Source organism: Budorcas taxicolor, chromosome 5 (genome assembly GCF_023091745.1).
Source record: "Budorcas taxicolor isolate Tak-1 chromosome 5, Takin1.1, whole genome shotgun sequence".
Taxonomy (NCBI): Eukaryota; Metazoa; Chordata; class Mammalia; order Artiodactyla; family Bovidae; genus Budorcas; species Budorcas taxicolor.
In genome coordinates, this window is record NC_068914.1 from 87,544,957 (window position 1) to 87,566,656 (window position 21,700).

Sequence of the window (21,700 nt, forward strand, 5' to 3'; positions counted from 1 at the left end):
TTCAATAGCAGATGAAACTGAGATAAAAGCATTTTAAGGAACTTGCCCAAGATCAATTTGCCTTTGCTAAGACAGGCATCGGAGGGATTTGAACTCAGACAGTCTGGTTCCAAAGTCCAAGTACTTAACCATAAGGCTGTACTGCCTCCCCAATAATGATGTTGGTTGAATTAATCAAATGCCTACTGTGTAGCAGACACTTGTTAATCCCTTCATATATATTAGCATATTAAAATCATCTATCAGGTCATCTGGACATAGGAAAGAGGGACAACAAAGGAATTACCATGCCAACTGTTCTGTGTGTCTTTGGCACAGCACTTTCACTTGAATGTGGTCTCTGCATTACTTGAGATGGTGGGATGTTAGCAATAACTTATACTATCTCTTCCTTGCAGGGGTGGAATGGTCCAAACCAGTGAGCAGTATGAATTTGTGCATCATGCTCTGTGCCTGTACGAGAGCAGACTTTCAGCAGAGACTGTCCAGTGATTCTCTGAAGACTTAGCAGACCTTTGATCTCTAGGGGTGATTAGCTGATTACCCACTCAAGGCTTCTGGAAGGAGCTTCCTGCAGTGGAAGGGAAGAGAAGCCATGAAGCCAAGTCAGGGCATGGATTGTGAAAGATGGCAACATATTCAAGTCCTCCAGCCTCTTGTGTATATGAATACACTTGTAAGCATCCCCTAAATTATTCTGAAGGTCCTCTGCTGATGGAGGTTTGGTTGATTTCTCACACTACTAAGGAGGAATTTGTTTGGTCTGTATTGACTATCTGCCACACAGAATATATGTATGAAATATATGCCATCAGATGATACCTTGAAGAGCTGCTGAAGAAATTATTATTGTGTGTTTAGATGCTTTAATGTTTGCAAAATCTGTCTTGTGAATGGACTGTCAGTTGTTAAACTGTTCCTATTTTAAGTGCTAATTCCTTCTCAGTTACCAGAATCTTGCCGCTAAAGTTGCAAGTGATTGATGATGGATTTTTAACAAATAAGTCCATGTTTTTGAAAAAAAATCAAAAGCAGTAACTATTTTATATGGAAATGTGTCTTGAAATATTACCTATTAAATGTGTATTTATCAGTACCTCCTATCAAACAATTACAGAGCACAATGATTGTCATTGGGTATATATGTATTTACTCTCTACTATTGAGCATTGAGGTGGTTTCTGCTTCAGAATTCTATCCACTGTATTTCTACATTGTGAGTCATTTTACTTTCAAAGGGAAAAACAAATTTGTAGCAACTATGATGTATTAAGAATTTTAAATACTTGTCTCTCTTTTACTAAGAAAGAATTTTTGAATATAATGTTTACCTGAAATCTCTCTCCCAGTAAAAGGCAGATGCCTTTGAAATTGATGTAACCTGTCCCATTTCCAGTGGTTCTTTAAAAGGATGCTGCCATGGATATCCTTAAATCTCTGAAACGATTTACTCCTCAAGAGACAAAGTTTAAAAAAAAAAAAAAAAACTACACTCAGCAAACACTAGATGTTCTGCTCACATATGAATTTTTAATGCAGCTATGTTGACTTTGTTTCCTACTGCCAATAAACTACTCTTAATACTAAATGCTGAGTAAGGCATGTGCTTTTTTTTCTTCTTTGGAGAGAGACCATTATCTTTGGGGGAAAGCCTGAAGTCAACAGTGTGATGGGTGTAATTTTAGTCTGCCTCTCCCCAGTAGAGACGACAATTTTAAAATGTAGTATTGCCATCACTTGAGTGATAGTGATCTAGAAGTGCCATCATTATGTGGTTTTCCTCGATAGACTTCCAGCTGTCATTATACACACAGTACATGTTTATGTCTTCATATCCGTCGTCAGAGACCCTCATAAATTACGTGGTTGGTGTTTGTTCGGCAGAATCACATCACCTGAAGAGATGTAATGCTGTAGGAACATTGAATTACCTAAGATTACAATTCTTTTCTTCCCTCTTGAGCTTAGTCGTGTGGCAAAGGGATGGTAGAAGAAAACTTACACATTTCATTCTGCTCCTGGGGGCTGGAATTTTTTTTGACGTTAAAAAAAAAGAGAAGTAATCATAATCCCTTCTTTCTAAGGAAACAGACAAAAGGACAACTGGTGTAAAACTTCCCCCAAACAATTCAATAGGAGGAAGTGCTCGTCACTGACTTTTCCCCCCACCATGAAGGCACATTTCCTTCCTAGTCTTTGCTTCTCTTATCTGGGAGAATTTTTTTTCCCCCCAAGCAAAGCATGAACAGTCGTTAAGTGGAAAATGGAGGCTGAATTTTACATGGCGATTCTTACCTGCTTCATCTTCGTGAACTCAGGTGAGTGGGTCTGCCTCAAGTTTCCTGAGGCATTTCTTCAATAGCCAGCAAAGGAGTCTCTGTCCTTTGAGAAGTGTGTGAAACAAAGCGGAAATGGAGCCAGGTCTCCATGGCAGTTTAGCCAGAGACGATGAGGAGGGGGAATAAAAGGAGCCTGTGATGCCCACACTGCTGAGATTTCTCCCCAAAAGAAAATAAATGGCCTCCTCTGGTGTCCTCCAAATGCCTCAGGCAGCTCCTGAAATGGCATCTGAACAGCAGAAACTAAAGCAACCCCAAGGTGGGGAAAACATATTATTATGCAACTGTCTGTGGCATCTTTCTGCTTTTTCTCTGTCAAGTTATAGTTTGGTTTCCTTTGTGTTAAATAAAGAAAATATATATAATTAAAGGGAGTTGAGGAACTGTGGTGGGTTTTATTTGGGAGTTGTTATTTGGAACGTCTGAATATTTTAATGGAATAGCTGAGAAAATTAAGTAAAAGCACCTTGAAGATGGCTTTTGAGCCTAAATATTTCACTTTTTAATCTGATGTTTAACAATTGGGTATTCAGTTTTCTCTTATTAGCATTTGAGGGAAGACTGTAGATACTGTCACAAAATAGAAAAATTCCTCTCTATAGTATTATAAAAACTTGATTTGTGTAATCAATACTTTAATTAGTTACTATTAGCTAGGAGAATGTGCTTATAAAAAGGGAAAATTTTGTTTTATTTTGGGATAAATATACTTAATTTTCAAAAACTGTATTCAAACTCATCCATTTGTATACAAACACTTATTGCAGTGGTAACTTAAGAATTGGAAAATGGAGTGTTTCTTTAGAGTGGAGAATGGAGGTGAGGTGGGAGGAGTGAAATGGTTAAAATGGGAATTGGATTTTATATAACTTTAGCATTTAAATATTTAGGCTAAAATATCTCACCGTATTCTTTGGATGGTTTAGTTTCTTTTCCAAGCTTCCTTTCATTATTTCAATGGGGGCGTATTTTCTTCCCTAAACCATGTGAAAGGAAAAGAAAAGAAGCTAAGTGTGACATTTTTGCATTGTTTGCTTTGGGATTTTTAAATCACATGTGTTGAATCTGGAACTATTCACTTTAAATGATAGCAATTGCAAAAGATAAGTAAACCTTGTATTTTGACCAGGCTGATTTGTGGGTGGGTTGCTTTGTTTTCTGGTGGGTTTTATGGTTTGCTGCATAGCACTTGATGAGCTTCTCATCTTCCAGAGGGTTTTCAGATTGTCCATGTCCAGAAACAACAGTGTCTTTTCAAAAATAAGAGAGTGGTCATGGACTTGTGCAGTAGGACAAACCAGAACCAGCAGTGGATGTGGACTGAGGATGGAAAGCTCCTTCATGTTAAATCTGCTCTGTGCCTGGGCATCTCCAATTCCTCTGGTGGCCCTGGCCGGGCCGCCATCTTTGCCCCCTGCTCCCAGGCTCCTCGATGGACTTGCTATGAGAAGGAAGGGTTCCTTGAGGTGGAAAATGCCTCTCTCTTTCTCAAGAAACAAGGCTCCAGGGTAGTGGTCAAGAAGGGCAGAAAGTACCTCCATAGCTGGATGAAAATAGATGTCAACGAGGAGGGAAAGCCAGTCAATGAAAGCCTCTGCTCTAAAAAAGGTGAGTTCTTCTTTCAGAATTGATTCTGAAAGTTCTGTTAAATATCTTGCTGTTTTGCATTCAAGGGAAGTCCACATGCTCCAACAAAATTCTAATGGAAGATTCATAAGCTAATGGAAATGGATTGTGTGGTACACACCAACTTGGAAAACTTCATTATCTTCGTTAAAATAAGCCCAACTTTCCTTTTTCTGTCTATCTCTCATGCCTCCTTCCTTTTTTTTTCTTGCTTCTTCTATTAATTCAACAAATATTTCTTGAGCTTCTCTTTTGTGTCAAACGTTAAGCACTTATTACTAGATATGGGAATGTAAATCTGTGTATAGCATACACAGGTAATAACTAAAGGCAATGATAAGGAAATTAATAATTTTGCTGATGTAGACACTTCTGTTCTCTGATTATGAGGAGCTATTAGAACATCAAAATGGTGCTTGATAAAACTGGGAAGATAATAAGTTATGCTTTTGCAAATCTCTTGTACTAATGTTTAGGGGTAGTTTTTCTGGAGGCAGTATCTTTGAAATGTTATGAACTAATGTGCAGCCATAGAATCTTCTAATTTGTTGATCATTGATGAATATAACCTAGATGATGGACATATCAAAACTTGTATACACATGCATAAATTTCTGGTACAACATACAGTTCAGTCCTAGACTAGGAATTTTTATTTGTCGATACAGCTTAATTTTCTATTTTACTTAATCATCTTATTGCTTTTTTACTCCTTTATTAGAGGTTTGCTTTAGGAAGTCATGGAGGATAAAAGAATTGCTACACACTAGCTATAAATAACTGGAGAATTATCTAGAAATGAAGCCCTTCCTTAAGATTAAAATTTGTCAAGGTAAAGTGAATTGTCCCAAATAATTAAGAAGCAGAGGTATAGATTAGAACCCAGGTTGTTTTTTTTTTTTTTACCTTTTTTTTTTTACGTTAGAGTATAGCTGATTAGCAAACAGCATTGTGATAGTTTCAGCTGAACAGTGAAGGGACTCAGCCATAGATACATATGTATCCATTCTCCCCCAAATTCCCCTCTATCCAGATTGCCACATAACACTGAGCAGAGTTCCATGTGCTATACAGTAGGACTTTGTTGAGACCCAATTCTTGATACCTTGTCCAATATATGTCCCATTTTATAGTAGTTTCCAAATGCTCATCCATAGGATTCTTGCCCAATTGGCTACATTCAGAATCACCTGGTGTAAAGAAGGAGTAAAATGAGTCATTGCTATCATTTCTTCCTTTATTGTTGTTTCCAAGATTTGATTCCAAGAAACCTATATTTGGGCAAGATACTGGATGTTTTTTAAAAAGTTCCCCAAATAATTTTGATTCATAGCCTCATTTCAGGATCAGCATCCACTGTACATTTAAATCTTTTTATTAGGTCTTAATTTTTGAGACTTATATGAGTTTTTTCACCACACTGATCTTTGAACAGTTTTACATCACTCACTCACTCACTTGATAAATTAAACATCTAAGTAGGTGCCAATTAAATGGGCTCTTCTACAGTACAAGAAGAGTATCTGTTCTTATAAAAACTTCTGATATGAGAATAAGATAGAAAATATAAAATTTAATTATGAAATTCAACTTTATCAGGGAGAATACATCACATAGCACCATCCAAACAGTTCCTTTCCTGTAGTTCATCTAGCTAGGCCTATCCTAAACAACACAGAGTGAGTGAGTGAAGTCGCTCAGTCGTGTCCGACTCTTTGCGACCCCATGGACTGTAGCCTACTAGGCTCCTCCCTCCATGGGATTCTCCAGGCAAGAGTACTGGAGTGGGTTGCCATTTCCTTCTCCAGGGGATCTTCCTGACCCAGGGATTGAACCCGGGTCTCCCGCATTTCAGGCAGACGCTTTAACCTCTGAGCCACTAGGGAAGCCAAACAACACAGGAACATTGTAAATATTTCGGTTGTATGGTGTATGGTTATACCCAAGCAGTGAGATTCCTCCCCAACTCCCAATCAAACCTTAGAAGAATATTCTTTCATTAGAACTTTTAAAAAGCACATATGAATTCAATAGATATGGGTTATTCAAGATGGAAGATAATCCATGGAAAAACTATTTCTTTTAACCTTCACACAAAACATGTCTAATGATATATTTCATTTCAAAAGTAAACCAGATATAATAGACTACTTGCAGTTAACCACTGAACATGCCATATCCAAAATGCCTGATAATGTGTGTTGGGGGAAAAAAATGGACCTCTAGAAAAAGCAGAGTTAAAATATGAACAATTCCAATACAAAAAAGTATCTTATATTTGAATATACATAGGTGCAACATATACTTTTGCCAACAGACTTTTTTCTTCTCTAACTGTACAGAATGATATTGGTTGACCCACAGCATGAACACTCACTGATTTTCTAGAGAGTTCATTGTGAAATGTTAAATTTCATGTAGATGTTTGTAATGAATGAACTCCAATGCCTTTTCTTAAGAGTTAATAAATACTATACTTTTAAGTAGCACAAATATGCATGTTGTTCATGCAGAGGATGTATTGTTTTTATTAGGCTCATCAGTAAAAGCATACTTGTGAAGGTCAAAACCTGGGCTACATATTTCTTATTTGTTTCATAGAATAAACATTCATAATGCCATTCAAGTATTTAAGTAATATTTCTCTACTACCTACTAGGTGCCAGAACTTGTGCTAGTAACCGAAGTACCCTACACCAGTGATTCTCAACCCAAGCTTTACATCAGAATACAATAGGAACGTGAAATAGTATTAATATCCTGGCTTCATCCTCTAGGTCAACTAACTCAGGAATTATATTTTTAAATACTTCCAATATGCAGCCAAACCTGAGAATCACTAAATATATCTTGCTCCTTAGGATAATGGGAAGGCAAATAAGTAAATAGTTGGTTATAATAGAGTGTGAGTAGAAAAAAAATATCCCTTCCTCCAATATATATTCTTGCCAGGGTGTCACATTAAATGATAGTGTTTTTTTCTAACTCAATACTTCTTAAATTTTTTAAACATTTCTTTGAATGCCCACTGAATTTTGTCATAATTTAACTGTGCTTCATTCTAAGATGTCTTTTTTCTTCTTCCTCTCCTTTACTCAAGCCCCTCTATAATAGGATGAATCAAATAGGTTTCCAAAGTGGGTCAAAATTAGATTCAAAAGTTAATAAGAAGGTTTTTAAGAGAAGAAACTGTACTAGGGTCAGATTTCCTCAAATAATCAGTGCTACTGCAATGATTTTTATTAGGAGAGGAATGTAAAATTAACCTATCTTTTCAACTTTTCATATATTTCTGTAAAACCCCTTAAAACAACCATTTATGGAACAAATAGAATAGAGTTTGTGAGTGAAAGTCGATCAGTCCTGTCGCTCTTTGCGACCCCATGGCCTATAGAGTCCATGGAATTCTCTAGGCCAGAATACTGGAGTGGGTAGCCTTTCCCTTCTCCAGGGGATCTTCCCAACCCAGGGATTGAAGCCAGCTCTCCCACATTGCAGGCAGCTTCTTTACCAGCTGAGCCACAAGGGAAGCCCAGAATAGAGTTTAATGGGACCTAATTCGTGGGAATCCAATTAAAAAGAATATATAGATTATGTAGAACCAGGATCACCAGGATCATAGTAGATTACCAAGTTAAAGAAAAGATGGATGTAGATTTTTTACCATTCCCTCTGAATTTTAAGTTTACCCTTAAAGAATATACTACACAAATTCATTTTGGATCCCCTCCTACAAAAAAAAAATAATGTATATGGTAGACAGACTCTTATTTTAAAAAAAACTTTTAAGATCAATTTTTTAAATTAGAGCCTTATAGCTCTTATTCTGAGTAGAGAGTAATAAAAAGCATTGCTTCCAAAATGCCAATATATCTGGCTAAAATGACAAAATTTCCTTTTTCCTATATATTCTTTTGTCAGTCAGTTGCCAGATATCCAGCTCTCTGGGAACCATCTTACCTTCAGCAATATGTCAATAAAACAAGTGATTGACAGATTCAAATATTTCCTCCGTATAGCCACATCTTTGGAGTCACTGTGCTGAGTATAGCATTTAGAAATGTTTTGTGCATCATTTCTCAGTCTCTATAAATTCACGCAAGGCAATCATCAATAAAGCAATAAGGAAAAACCAAATTTTATTCTACTCCCAAGCATATAGCAATTTTATATAATGACACATTTGACTTTTTAAGATTATTATTGCTCTGAGAGTAAAAATGCATTCTGAGGTCCAAATTTCTAATTTACAAACTCTTGAAAGATGGCACTCCTAAGGGCTTCCTGCTAGGAAAAATCCTATAAACTAAAAGGAAAATTATATCAGCCTACACTTTGGGCGAGCGGTACTTGTACATTCCTAGGAAAGTTCACTTAAAATTCAGTTAAACATTTTTTTTCTCCATGACTAAGTCGTTTGTATATACAGGAGATGCAAAAGAAAAAAGTTAGAAAGACTCAACTATTATGCTATAAACCTCTTTAGAGCAGGAATCATAACTTAGAAATCTTTATCTCCTTTTAAGGTAATCATGGTTCCCATGGTCAACAAGTGCTGGCTAAATGTGTCTCAACTTCTAAAAGGTGTTAAATATCAGAATTACAATAATTCCCAGGTGGCTCTTCTGTGGTAGAAAATCCAGGAGACAAGGGTTTGATCCCTGGGTTGGGAAGATCTCGTGGAGGAGGAAATGCAACCCACTCCAGTATACTCTTGCCTGGAAAGTCCCGTGGATGGGGTCACAAAGAGCTGGACACAACTGAGCGACTGAGCATGCACATCAGAATAATAGGAACAATTAAGGAAAGCTAAGGATATTTTTATACCACTAATGAAGTCCTGATTATTGGTTTTCTCTTCTTCCCATATCAAGCAGAATTTTTAAACCCACCAAGCCATTAACAGTTACAGTATTATCTATTCCAACAAGAAAAGTCTTAGCCCCACAAATAGACAACACAGGTTACGGGGACCGAATTATTGAAGTTTTATGGACCTACACGATATGGGAAATAACTCATTCATTGGGCCCCCTCTTTTACATGAGTAACAGAGAAATCTTCTCAAGGGATATTACATATCTGCAAGCATATCTAAGCAAATAATCCTTAAGACAGGAAAATTAAAACATTCTAAACTTGAAAAGGGGTTCCACAACACCAGCACCAATCTACTGACGGTAGACCACACTCAAATAGTTCTAGGACTTCCAAATGAAGAGTACAAAATTCCATCTGTGGTTTGGATACCTTTTCCAAGGAATTCCAAGTCTCCTTACAAGTATAAACATCCAGGATGACTGTCTAAAATTGTTACTTTCACTAAGATGTTTCATATTGTATGAAGAGTAACATTGTATATGTCAGCCAACCAATCAACATTTATTCCACATCTGCTACAGATTCATTCATTCAGATTTCATTTTTGTCTGAGGACAAGCAAATTTTTCCAGACATATTTTCAAGTGTCCCTGATATGGCTGAGTTAGTAAAATCACTACTGAGATCTCACTGCTGAAGTAAATCGTATTGTTGGCTGGCTTGATATACCTGCTGGTTAAAGTAATTGTTTCATTGTAGTCATATGGATGAGGGTATAAAATGCATAAGCATTGTACTAGGTAAGCAATCATATATGCTCTTGGGACACTGGGTGTTAGCAGCTATTTCCTCTAGTGATTGGTAGTAGTGCTTGTAAATACAGAGAGCTTGATGGGAAATGAACAAAGCAAAACAGAAAGTGTCTTTGTATACACAGACTCTGACCAAATTGGCTGTCACAGACATTTTAGAGTTTCCTCCTTGCATCATTATAACAACATAGACTTTGCAATTAACCATTTATTTACATGATCATTGAAAATCATCTGGTCATTGAGTATTAATATATGCTTTCTATGATCATTGAAAAATGTCTAACATAGCATCCGGAGTTGCTCAACGATTTTCAGCCTGTGACACATCATTAAACTTACCAGGGCACACCCAAGGCTGCATATGACTTTCATGGGTCCTGTGCTCTTACATCTTTGTGGGTTCCTTCCTCCATTGGGAAAAAAGAAATGAAATAAATTAATAGATTATCATGGGTCCTAGCATTCTCATTTATTCACAATGTGTGAAAAAAATTTTACATTTTCTTTGACCCTGAACATTCTTTGTTAAAAATTATTTTCAAAGAAATTAAATCATGTGATGGACCCTAAAAATCATGAGCCCTAGGCAGTGTTTGTGTTGTGCCTAACAGATGAGCCAGCCCTGGGCACACCAAGTTATTCACCCACTTTCCACCTGCTTTTGCCCTAACCCTGTTTAGGCTCTGGCTGAGCATGTCTCCCCCAAAGCCTCATAGCCATGAACTAATAAACCATTCTTATCCTTCCATCCTTCTACACCACCATTTCATCCTTTTCCATTGTTTGTGTGTGCATTTTCCCAAAAGAAAACATGGGACATTAGGATAAACCAGATTCCTCGTCATATAACAAACCATAGTACAGTAGTTGAGTAGTAATTGGCTATTGAAAAGCATTTCTTTGATTGGCTAAACTTTCATTTTTTAATCTAAATTTTTTATTATGCTATGCTTTGATGTTTTACTGTCCTATGTCTTGGTATCAATTTCCATTTATTAATTTTACTTTTTCCTAATCTTGCATCTTTTTTAAGTTTCTTAAAAAAAAATAACCCCTGATTATGCCTTCTTGATTGTTATGCCTCCTATTTTTTGTAAATTCTCCATCTTTGGTACTCTTTTCAAATTTTTTTACTTTCTAACTCACTTTTTCAAATTTTAGGCGTGTGTATTTTTAAATGTATTCTTTATTTCATTGACTACATTTTCTGAAATTTTATTCATTTTAACATTTCTAATAATTATTCAGAATATTATAATGCCCAGACCTTTCACCTTATTCTAGTCAAATCTTATTTAATATATCTTGTATATCAATTTAAATATTTATGTATAAATATATATATACAAATAATCAATTTTCTAAGGTATCTTCTGTTTCATTTATCTCCTTTCCAGATTGCTTTCCCACTTTTAAAGGGCACATTACATTTGGCATCTTCCTACAGAATAGAAAGTATCAATATAATTTAAATTTTATATCTTCAAAATGAGTTTTATTCAAGTTCTTGCTTTCAATATGCTTGAACTTTTTTTTAAATCATTTAAAAGAGGGAAACTAACAAAGTGTGTATTGTCTCCACTATCATTATACAAAAATTCCATTTCTATTATTGATTATTTCTGAGGCAATCATAGATGAATTAATAAATTAAAATGCATATTGCTTTTTAAAGAAATTCATTAGAAATATGGTCTTGATATGACATAGTCATTGCAAATCATCTTATAGGTGAGCTCTAAGTGCTAAGCTTTATTTTTTCTACATTAAGTACTAAAGTTCTTAGATTGGACCTAGGATGGTCCGCCTTATTTTGAATTGTGTTCTAAGAGGAATTGTGTATAATGTGGAAACAATGTAATAGCAATGGTACAATAAAGCTTTTTAAAAATAGCTTCAACATATTGTTCCATTGTGTAGGAACTTTTCCTTGCATTTGTCAAAACACATCTTGTTATTTCATAAACTGTAAAATGTATATATCTTTTAAAAGAACATCAGAAGAATTATAGAACCCAAAACACACAGAGATCTACTATTTTTAGTATAATTTCATAACACTCATTTCAACAAAGAGTTCAGGCAATGGAAAGGTGAAATTATTTTAATCACCTTATATATTTCTATGATGGATTTTTCTTTCTTTTCATCCGCTTCATAATTCTTCAATTCCCACATAAGACATGATTAGAATTCAGCTTTGGCTCATATTGTACATATGGACAAAATTATATACTTAGATGTATATTACACCTGAGAAATGTATTAGAAATGCGTGTGCTAAATCCCACGCCAGATATACTGGGTCATAATTTGGAGGTAGGGAGTGGGGTAGTAAGGCTTCAATATTCCAGCAAGTTCCAAAGGAGATTGTGATGCCTAACAAAGTTTGTTTTGAAATTCACAAAATTTGGAAATTAAATGTTAAGACTAAAGTTTCCTTCCTGTTTTTTTAAATAGCACAAGTTAAAACATAGACACAAAATGAAGGGGTACCAGACTTGAATATTCTGTAGGTTCTTTCTTTGGAAAAAGGTGGTGTCCTAAACTGGAAAATGAACTTGTTTGGTTTGGAGTGTTTTAAAAATACATTTAGAAGGTTAATTAAAGACAGTTACAGAAGAGCAGAATTTTGTCCATAAGAAATCCATCCCAAAGCTACTTGCAATGGTGATAAACTATGTTATTTGCAAAAGAAATTTCAGGAGTGCTTTGATCATTTGCCTAACTTGAGGAAAGTCTTGTTTCATCCATTGAATTAATTCTATAAACTGACTAAAAAAAATAGTTCTCAAGAAGAGAACTTACCAACTGCTGCTTAGTGAAGAAGAGTAAACATAGGTTGACATGCGAAGGCACGTAATTACATGCTAGGTATATGGAAGCTTGTCTCTGCCCTCACCTCACCATTAAACCTTTTTTCTTTCTGAGGATATGAGAGCTAAAATTGTTTTAGGTAGTAATCAACTCAGGGGACTGACACTGGCCAAAGCTCGAAATAGCCAAAATACTAATCTCCACATATAGAGTTTTTTGCATTCCAACAATAGTATCTGTGTAAAAGGACATTCTAGCACTTAAATCAATTAATAGTGCAGAATTAAGACTGCTTCTTGGAGTCTGTTGTAAAGGCATATTACTAATAGTACAGTTGGATCTGTCCTATAGAAGACATCCCAGGAATGAGTACATCTCTAGATATGCCAGGCACAATGGCAGTGATAGTTAGTGGCACAGAATTCAGGAAGATAAAAGCAAACAGAAACTAGGGAGAATGTCCAAACATTTATCAAAGCTTTAGTAGATGTACAGGTAGGGTTGCTGGATAAAATATACCATACTCAGGTACGTTTGAATTTCAGATAAATGACAATTTTTAGTATAAGCATATTCCTAGCATACAATATAATATAATCTTTGTAATGTTGTATATTGAGGATATATTAAATATACTGAGCCTTTGGTTATTTATGTGAAATAGTAATTTAACTGGGCATCACATATTTTTATTTGCTACATCTGGCAACCGCATATACAGGGTACCCTGAACAATCCTCCACATCTCAAGGAAAAGATGCTTAATGGTCATGGTTATTTTATTAACATTTAAGAGAACAGCTGATATTTACATCTTGCTAAATTATAAAAAGACCTTTTCCATCTTGAGCCTCTTTTTGTGTTTATCCGTGATAGCACAGTTTCCATAATTCTCCCTGCACCTTGTAAACTGGAGAGATGGATAAAAGACAGGTGACACAGACAGGGCAAGTGAGTATGGTCACACTCCAACTATCTTCTATTTTTCGTGTAACTGAAAAATACATGCCCATTGTCAAAGCAGTCTTTTTCTAAGAAAAACTGTTTTTATATGAAGACTGTATAGAACATGAGGGTAATTTTAGCTCCTGTCCTTTCTTTACTTCAGCTGGCCCAGGAACTGAAGTCTCGGTAAGGAGCATTAGAAACACAGCTCCTCCCCAGACCCCCACTACTTTTAATGCACTTCCATATAGCCCGGGACACATTATTAGAAATACCACCGAGGCCTTCACCAGAAGTACCCCGGAAAACTACAGCCAGAACAGCAGCCAGAGGGAGCATCCCAGTCTATGGATGGCTGGAATGACATCTTGGGTTCCCTGGACTACTCCACCCTTCTCCAGCACCACGGAAGAGGTAAGTGAGGAGAAAGGAGTGTATGGAGTGTGTCTTGGGAGGGCCTCAGAAAGCCCATTGCTTGAAAAGACTGGCTTTGCTGGAAATAATGCTACTCAAGTGGGTGATGAGGTACTCTGTGTCTTTGTTGTTAATTGTATATGAAGGCATTTTGCATAATGAGACAATCTTGGAGGTAGAATTTAAATGGCTACCCCTTTATAAGCTGAAGATAATTATAACTCCTGTAGACTGGCCACATTTCTGAACTGAAGTCAGGGTTCATAGTCTTACAAGAATTAAAATCAGGAAGTAAAAATTACAGTCAGTAACTTGCAGGTCCCCCTGCATATAGGTCACAATCATTTATGCTTATAAGGGAGGGGAGAGAGTCACAAAGCAATGGAAGATTCAGGAATCATTATAACAGATTTGTGAAGATGGACAAGGATAAGCTGAGTCACATAGCAATTCTACATCAGCATCCACAAGAGGACAGGTAAATGGCTGAGGAGCAGCCAGGACACGGCTGTAGAATCTGCTCACATAGCGTTTCCATTTCAGGTGTTCACCTCTTTGGCTTTGCTTTCCATTCAGGGTTTTAGGCCATCATTTTAGACAATAGCTGTAATTAAAGCACATTTTAAAAGCTAAGGTTTCATTTGGCAGTATTTAGCTGTTTCATAATAAGCAACCTGAAGGCTTCCCAGGGAGTGCAACAGTAAAGAATCCACCCGCCAATGCAAGAGATGCAGAGACAGTGGGTTCGATCCCTAGGTCGGGAGGATTCTCTGCAGGAGGAAATGGCAACCCATTCCAGTATTCTTGCCTGGAAAATTCCATAGACAGAGGAGGCTGGCTGCCAGTAGTCTGTGGCGTCACGAAGAGTCAGACATGACTGAGCACATCAACACACACAAAAGCAACCCAAGTAATTTAAAGAAAGTAAAAGCTCAACACTATGCATGTGACTTAACCATTTTAGTGCTCTGTTTTCTTTTGCATTGTGCAGAAATTAAAATTGCACATGACTCCTGGCTAGTGAACCCATACCTCATTATTGATTGCAAAACAAATAGAGCCAGTGCTATAAATCTGCCCTCCAGCCTATTTCTTGCATTGTCTCTGAAGAGTTCAGAAGGCCTCATGACTTTTCTGGACACTCTTTAATCAATTTAAAGCTCAATAATCACTGTCAGCCTATTAGCATAAATAGCATTTCAAGAAAAAACTCAAACCCTAAATTCAATTGAAATGTTAGCTTCTCCCTTCCATCACCCCACCAAGCTTGGTCTTGAAATAGGGGAAAAGGGAGTATCTTCAAATTCTCTCACATCTCACCAGCTATATACTCACCTCTCCAAGCTTGATCTTCATGGTTTCAGATATATCTGGGCTTGGAAAGTGGGAAGGAAAGACAGGGAAAAGGAGCAGGAGAGCTGTTACTTAAGGGTGTCATCATGAACTGGCCCTGGGGTCTCCCTAAATCTCCAAGCCCTGAGCCCTTTCAACCACTGATGTCAGTGACAGTTTCACTGCTTGCTTGGGAAATTGAACACTTTCTGGTGAAGCACCTTCTCATTCTGGCTGAATGTGCCTTGACTAAAACTGCATTCTAACACCAGTTTATAAGAGGATTCTTAGAGCTGAGCTTGAATATTTATACCTACTTTTTTTCTGTTCTGATGTGTGTATTTTGTGTATATGTTGCTGTTGTTCAGTCCCTAAGTCATGTCTGACTCTTTTGAGACCCCCACGGGGCACCCCAGGCACTCCAGGCTTCTCTGTCCTTCTCCATCTCCCAGAGTTTATTCAAACTCATGTCCACTGAGTCAGTGATGCTATCTAAACATCTCTTCACCTGCCACCCACTTCTTCTTTTGCCTTCAATCTTTCCTAGCATCAGGGTCTTTTCCAATGAGTCAGCTCTTCACATCAGGTGGCCAAAGTATTGGAGCTTCAGCTTCAGCATCAGTCATTCCAATGAAGAGTCAGGGTTGATTTCCTTTAGGATTGACTGGTTTGATCTCTTTGCAGTTCAAGGGACTCTCTAGAATCTTCTTCAGCACCACAATTCGAAAACATCAATTCTTCAGTGGTTACCTTTCTTTATGGTCCAACTCTCACATCCATACTTGACTACTGGAAAAACCATAGCTTTGAATATATGAATCTTTGTCAGTAAAGTGATGTCTTTGCTTTTTAATACACTGTCTAGGTTTGTCATAGCTTTCATTCCAAGGTACAGTGTCTTTCAATTTCATGGTGGCAGTCACTGTCCACAGTGATTTTGGAGCCCAAGAAAATAAATCTGTCACTGCTTCCACTTTTTTCCCTTTCTATGTCACGAAATGATGGGACCAGATGCCATGATCTTAGTTTTTTTAATGTTGAGTTTTAGCCAGCTTTTTCACTCTCCTCTTTCATCCTCATCAAGAGGCTGTGTGTGTGTGTGTGTGTGTGTGTTGATATCAGTATATATGTACTATTTTTATCCGTATATATAAGCCTTTTCTAGTAGCCATGTATGGATGTGAGAGTTGGACTATAAAGAAAGCTGAGTGTTGAAGAATTGATGCTTTTGAACTGTAGTGTTGGAGAAGACTCTTGAGAGTCCCTTGGACTGCAAGGAGATCAAACCAGTCAATCCTAAAGAAAATCAGTCCTGAATATTCATTGGAAGGACTGATGTTGAAGCTGAAACTCCAATACTTTGGTCACCTGATGTGAAGAACTGGCTTATTAGAAAAGACCCTGATTCTGAGAAAGATTGAAGGCAGGAGGAGAAGGGGACAACAGAGGATGAAATGGTTGAATGGCATCACTGACTCTATGGACATGAGTTTGAGCAAGCTCCGGGAGTTGGTGATGGACAGGGAAGCCTGGCGTGCTGCAGTCCATGGGATCACAAAGAGTCAGACATGACTGTGCGACTGAACTTACTTAGAACTTATAGGCTTCCCAGGTGGCTCAATGGAGAAGGCAATGGCACCCCACTCCAGTACTCTTGCCTGGAGAATCCCATGGATGGAGGAGTCTAGTAGGCTGCAGCCCATGGGGTCGCACAGAGTCGGACACGACTGAAGCGACTTAGCAGCAGCAGCAGCAGGTGGCTCAAATGTTAAAGAATCTGCCTGCAGTACAGGAGACGCAGGTTAGATCCCTGGGTCAGGAAGAACCCCGGGTGAAGGGAATGGCAACCTAATCCGGTATTCCTGCCTGGAGAATTTCATGGACAGAGGAGCTTAGAGGGCTAAGTTCATGGGGTTACAAACGAGTCAGACACAACTTAGTGGCAAGACGACAACAACAACAGCAAGCATATATATATATATAGAGAGAGAGAGAGAGAGAAAGATCAGTACCAAAAAAAAAAAAAAAGGCATCAAATAAAACACATGCCAAATAAAAACTATAATCAATAGAAACATATCTGCCTGAACACTATAAGGCTGTATTTTAGCAAAAAAGAATATTGCCTCATTTTTGCCCAAGTTTTACCATTGTGAAACAAACATATAGGAAGCTCCTAGATGTGGCTGAGCTTTACCGGGATGAATCAAGGACAGCCAGCTCTAGAGTTCCAGGAGCAACCCAGTCCTGTGTTACAGAGCTCATGTGATCCAGCCCAGAGCTGGGTTTGCAGCCTTGGATTGTGATAAACACTCTGTTGGGTTTTTTTGTCTCTTGAGTTTTAATTTTTCCTAAGGGAAATTCATGCTAAGGTTTATATGAGCTTCCAGATGAAGCACCAAGTGTTGGAAGTTTATGTGTATCTAGTGTTCAATATGTTTCTTTTATGATATATAAGGAGAGAGTGAGAGAGAGAGAGAGAATTTTATTCAGGGACTAATTATATACACATTTTTTCCTTCGTAATTTCTCCTGTTTCATCTCTCAATTACTCTTCAACTCTCCACCCTCACCCACCAAAAAAAAAAAAAAAAATGACTGTCTAGTGACTTTGGAAAATGTTCATACATTCAACAAATAATAATATTTCTTGAAAACTTAACTAGTATCAAAACACAGTGGTTAAGAACTCAGGCTTTGAACACATGTACACCCGTGGTGGATTCATGTCAATGTATGGCAAAACCAATACAGTATTGTAAAGTAAAATAAAGTAAAAATAAAAATTAAAAAAAAAATAGTGAAGAAAAAAAAAAAAAGAACTCAGGCTTTGAAGTCAAAGGCCTGAATTCCTCTTACTAGCTAGTGACCAGCTTCAGTTTCCTCATCTATTAAAATGAATCTCTACCTCTTAGGGCTATTGTGAGGACTGGGAGAGAGAAGGCCTATAAAATGCTTAACACAGTACCTGATCCTTAGTAAGCACTTAAGAAGTAATAGCTGTGGTTGCTGTATTTACTGGGACTCAAAGGTGAATGACAGGTTGTTGCCCTGAAGAAACTCACCATCTGCTGCGGTGATGAGGGGGATGGAGATTACTTGGGTTTGGGTGGAATACAAAAGAGAGGTTCCTGGCCTTGCGGAGGTTTTAAGTAACGTCTTCTGGTGGACAGAATATCTGATTTGAGCTTCACAGAGTACAGGAATTAACCTAATAACAGGTGGGGAGGAGGGAGGAAGGGATGGGCATGGAGGAGCTGAGATGGGACAGGATGGAAAGTTGGACATGATTCCAACTTTCACCCAAGATCAGTATTTTAAAGAAACTTCGGAATTATTATCACTTCAATCCAGTCATGATTCCATGCTAATTCATTGAGCACCTACTATCTGCCAGACTTTGTGGGGCGTCTGAAACCAAAGGTGGTGTTACAGAGGCACATAGAGAGCATGTTGTCGTCAAAATCACTGAGCACAGGATCAGTACTCTGTTGCTGTTCAGTCGCTAAGTGACTCTGTGACCCCATGGACTGTAGCACACCAGGCTTCCCTGCCCTTCACTATCTGCTGGAGCTGCTCAGACTCATGTGCATCCTGACTTGGTGATGTTAACTAACCATCTCATCCTCTGCTGCCCCCTAATGAATAAATGACTTAGACAGTGTAAGAAAGTGAAAGTGAAGTCACTCAGTCGTGTCCGACCATTAGCGACCTCATGGACTGCAGCCCACTGGGTTCCTCCATCCATGGAATTTTCCAGGCAAGAGTACTGGAGACAGTATAAGAGCTCTGTATTAATTTTCACATGTGTGGAAGTTGGATATATACTGATGAACATCTCATATTTTTAATGCAGTCTTCATCCAGAAACAGACACTGGTTCCTACTTGTTATTTTAATTAGTGACGTGCTTAGATTATCTGTTATTCCTTTTGTTCCCATACATATGTAGCCACTAGGTAGCAGTTAGCACACTTGACCTGAAAGAGATCTAGCAAAGAAAGAACAAGAACTGAAATAGTAAGATTTTTTGCTTGGAAAGGCAATGACATCACTACTAACTCCCGTTTATGAAGTAACCATATGTTCTAGATCTACAAGCAAAGGATGAGTTGGGATTAGAACACAGGACTGGGAATGGAGGGTAGGCTGTCACAGAAAACTTAAAATGAGAAAGTGGGATGTTTTTGTGTTTTTTCTCCCATCAAGAGTTCCTTTGAGTAATGAGGAAGGAAACGTGAAGAGATGCTTCACTATCTACAAAGAAGAGAGTCCAGGGGATAACAAGTAATAGCTAAAATTTGTCTGCCAGCAACTATGCTAAGTACTTTCATATATTCTGGGAGGTGGGTGCTTGTATCTATTTTCCATCACTGTGTAACAAACAAGCCCAAAACTTAGTAGTTTAAAACAATGACAGCTTACTATTTCTGATGGTTTTGCTAGTTGGATGGTGGGGCTGGAGGCATCCTTTGCTGGTTTCACCCAGGCTCACTCTTGCAGTTGCCTTCAGCATGGGGGCTGAGATGTGTTGGAAGCTTCACAGTAGCCTCTTCCATGGCTAGCTTTTGAACTAGCTGCATGCTTGGTTCTCTACCTGGCCTCTCAGCCTCCATTAGATGATACCAGCTTTTTTACCGGATGGTTTTGGAAAGCTTTGCAAGAGAGGAAAGGTGGAAGCTACAAGCCTACTGAGGCCTAGGGTCTGTGACCACACATTACTTCTGCCACATTCAATCAGTCAATGGAATCCTGAGCCAGGCCAGACTGAGGTGGATAGGTAGAAATCACTTCTTCATGGGAAAGAGCTGCAAAGTCTCCTTGAAAAGGGGCACATATTGGGTGAGATGAATCTGTGGTCATTAAACAATCTACCATAGTATTTATTGTGCTTCCCTGGTGGCTCAGATGGTAAAGATTCTGCCTGTAAAGCGGGAGACCCGAGTTCAATCCCCAGGTTGGGAAGATCCCCTGGAGAAGGCAATGGCAACCCATTTCATATTCTTTCCTAGAGAATTCTACTGACAGAGGAGCCTGGTGGGCTATGGTCTATGGAATTGCAGAGAGTCGGCCATGACTGAGTGACTTCACTTTCACTTTTCACTCTCATGCATTGGAGAAGGAAATGGCAACCCACTTCAGTGTTCTTGCCTGGAGAGTCCCAGGGATGGGGAGCCTGGTGGGCTGCCATCTATGGGGTTGCACAGAGTCGGACACGACTGAAGCAACTTAGCAGCAGCAGCTTAAAGAGGCAAGGACTCACCCAAGGACTCACCATGGTTAAACAGTAGCAGAGCAAAGAGGAGAGTAGACACACACATACACACTCCTGCCCAGCTAGTCACCTTATTCTCTTGCATAGAGCTCCTATTTATGAAGATGAAGGCCAAGAAAGAAATGATTTGGAACCCAACATCACTCACTGATGCTCCTGCAAAGCTGTCCTAAATTGGTTCTTTTCAGAGCAGATTTTTCCCTGCCTTTGTCCTTTTCCTTCTCTTTCCTCACATCCTCTTATGTCAGTTTGGAGGATTGTAAACCTGAGCCAGTACTTGGCTTCAAGACTCTCTTTTTCTTATCCTGGACATGAATTAAGGGAATCAATCTGTATTACGTGCCTACAATATTGCCTGGAAAACAGTGTTCAATTAATATTAGCTATTGCTATTATTGTTACCATTACAGTATTATGTGATTGTGTGTCTGTGTGTTTGTGTGTGTCTTTACAAGGACAAAGTTGATGGAATAAGAAGCTTGCCTATGGTATGAGTCAAGAAATATCTAGCTCAGTTCTGTTCAGTTCAGTTCAGTCGCTCAGTCATGTCCAACTCTTTGCGACCCCATGAATCGCAGCACACCAGGCCTCCCTGTCCATCACCAACTTCTGGAGTTTTCACTCAGACTCACATCCATCAAGTCCGTGATGCCATCCAGCCATCTCATCCTCTGTCGTCCCCTTTTTCTCCTGCCCCCAATCCCTCCCAGCATCAGTCTTTTCCAATGAGTCAACATGAGGTGGCCAAAGTACGGGAGTTTCAGCTTTAGCATCATTCCTTCCAAAGAAATCCTAGGGTTGATCTCCTTTAGAATGGACTGGTTGGATCTCCTTGCAGTCCAAGGGACTCTCAAGAGTCTTCTCCAACACCACAGTTCAAAAGCATCAATTCTCTGGTGCTCAGCTTCCTTCACAGTCCAACTCTCGCATCCATACATGACCACTAGAAAAGCCATAGCCTTGACTAGAAGGACCTTTGTTGGCAAAGTAATATCTCTGCTTTTCAATATGCTGTCTAGGTTGGTCATAACTTTCCTTCCAAGGAGTATGTGTCTTTTAATTTCATGGCTGCAATCACCATCTGCAGTGATTTTGGAGCCCCAAGAAATAAAGTCTGACACTGTTTCCACTGTCTCCCCATCTATTTCCCGTGAAGTGATGGGACCAAATGCCATGATCTTCATTTTCTGAATGTTGAGCTTTAAGCCAGCTTTTTCACCCTCCTCTTTCACTTTCATCAAGAAGCTTTTTAGTTCCTCTTCACTTTCTGCCATAAGGGTGGTGTCGTCTGCATATCTGAGGTTATTGAGATTTCT

General features: G+C 38.4%; 2 protein-coding genes across 2 annotated transcripts in view; both read left to right on the forward strand.

The window, feature by feature from the left end:
- PTPRR (protein tyrosine phosphatase receptor type R) overlaps positions 1-777 on the forward strand; it is a 275,894-nt gene extending 275,117 nt beyond the window's left edge. Inside the window, exon 14 of the mRNA XM_052640206.1 lies at positions 399-777. Within this exon, the coding sequence (XP_052496166.1) occupies positions 399-492 (94 nt within the window). The 3' untranslated portion in view covers positions 493-777. The remainder of the gene's footprint in view (positions 1-398) is intronic.
- Positions 778-2,263: 1,486 nt separating this feature from the next.
- The window catches only part of PTPRB (protein tyrosine phosphatase receptor type B), a 120,979-nt gene continuing 101,542 nt past the window's right edge, over positions 2,264-21,700 (forward strand). Inside the window, exons 1-3 of the mRNA XM_052639583.1 lie at positions 2,264-2,318; positions 3,552-3,947; positions 13,527-13,777. Coding sequence (XP_052495543.1) covers positions 2,264-2,318; positions 3,552-3,947; positions 13,527-13,777 — 702 coding nt within the window. The remainder of the gene's footprint in view (positions 2,319-3,551; positions 3,948-13,526; positions 13,778-21,700) is intronic.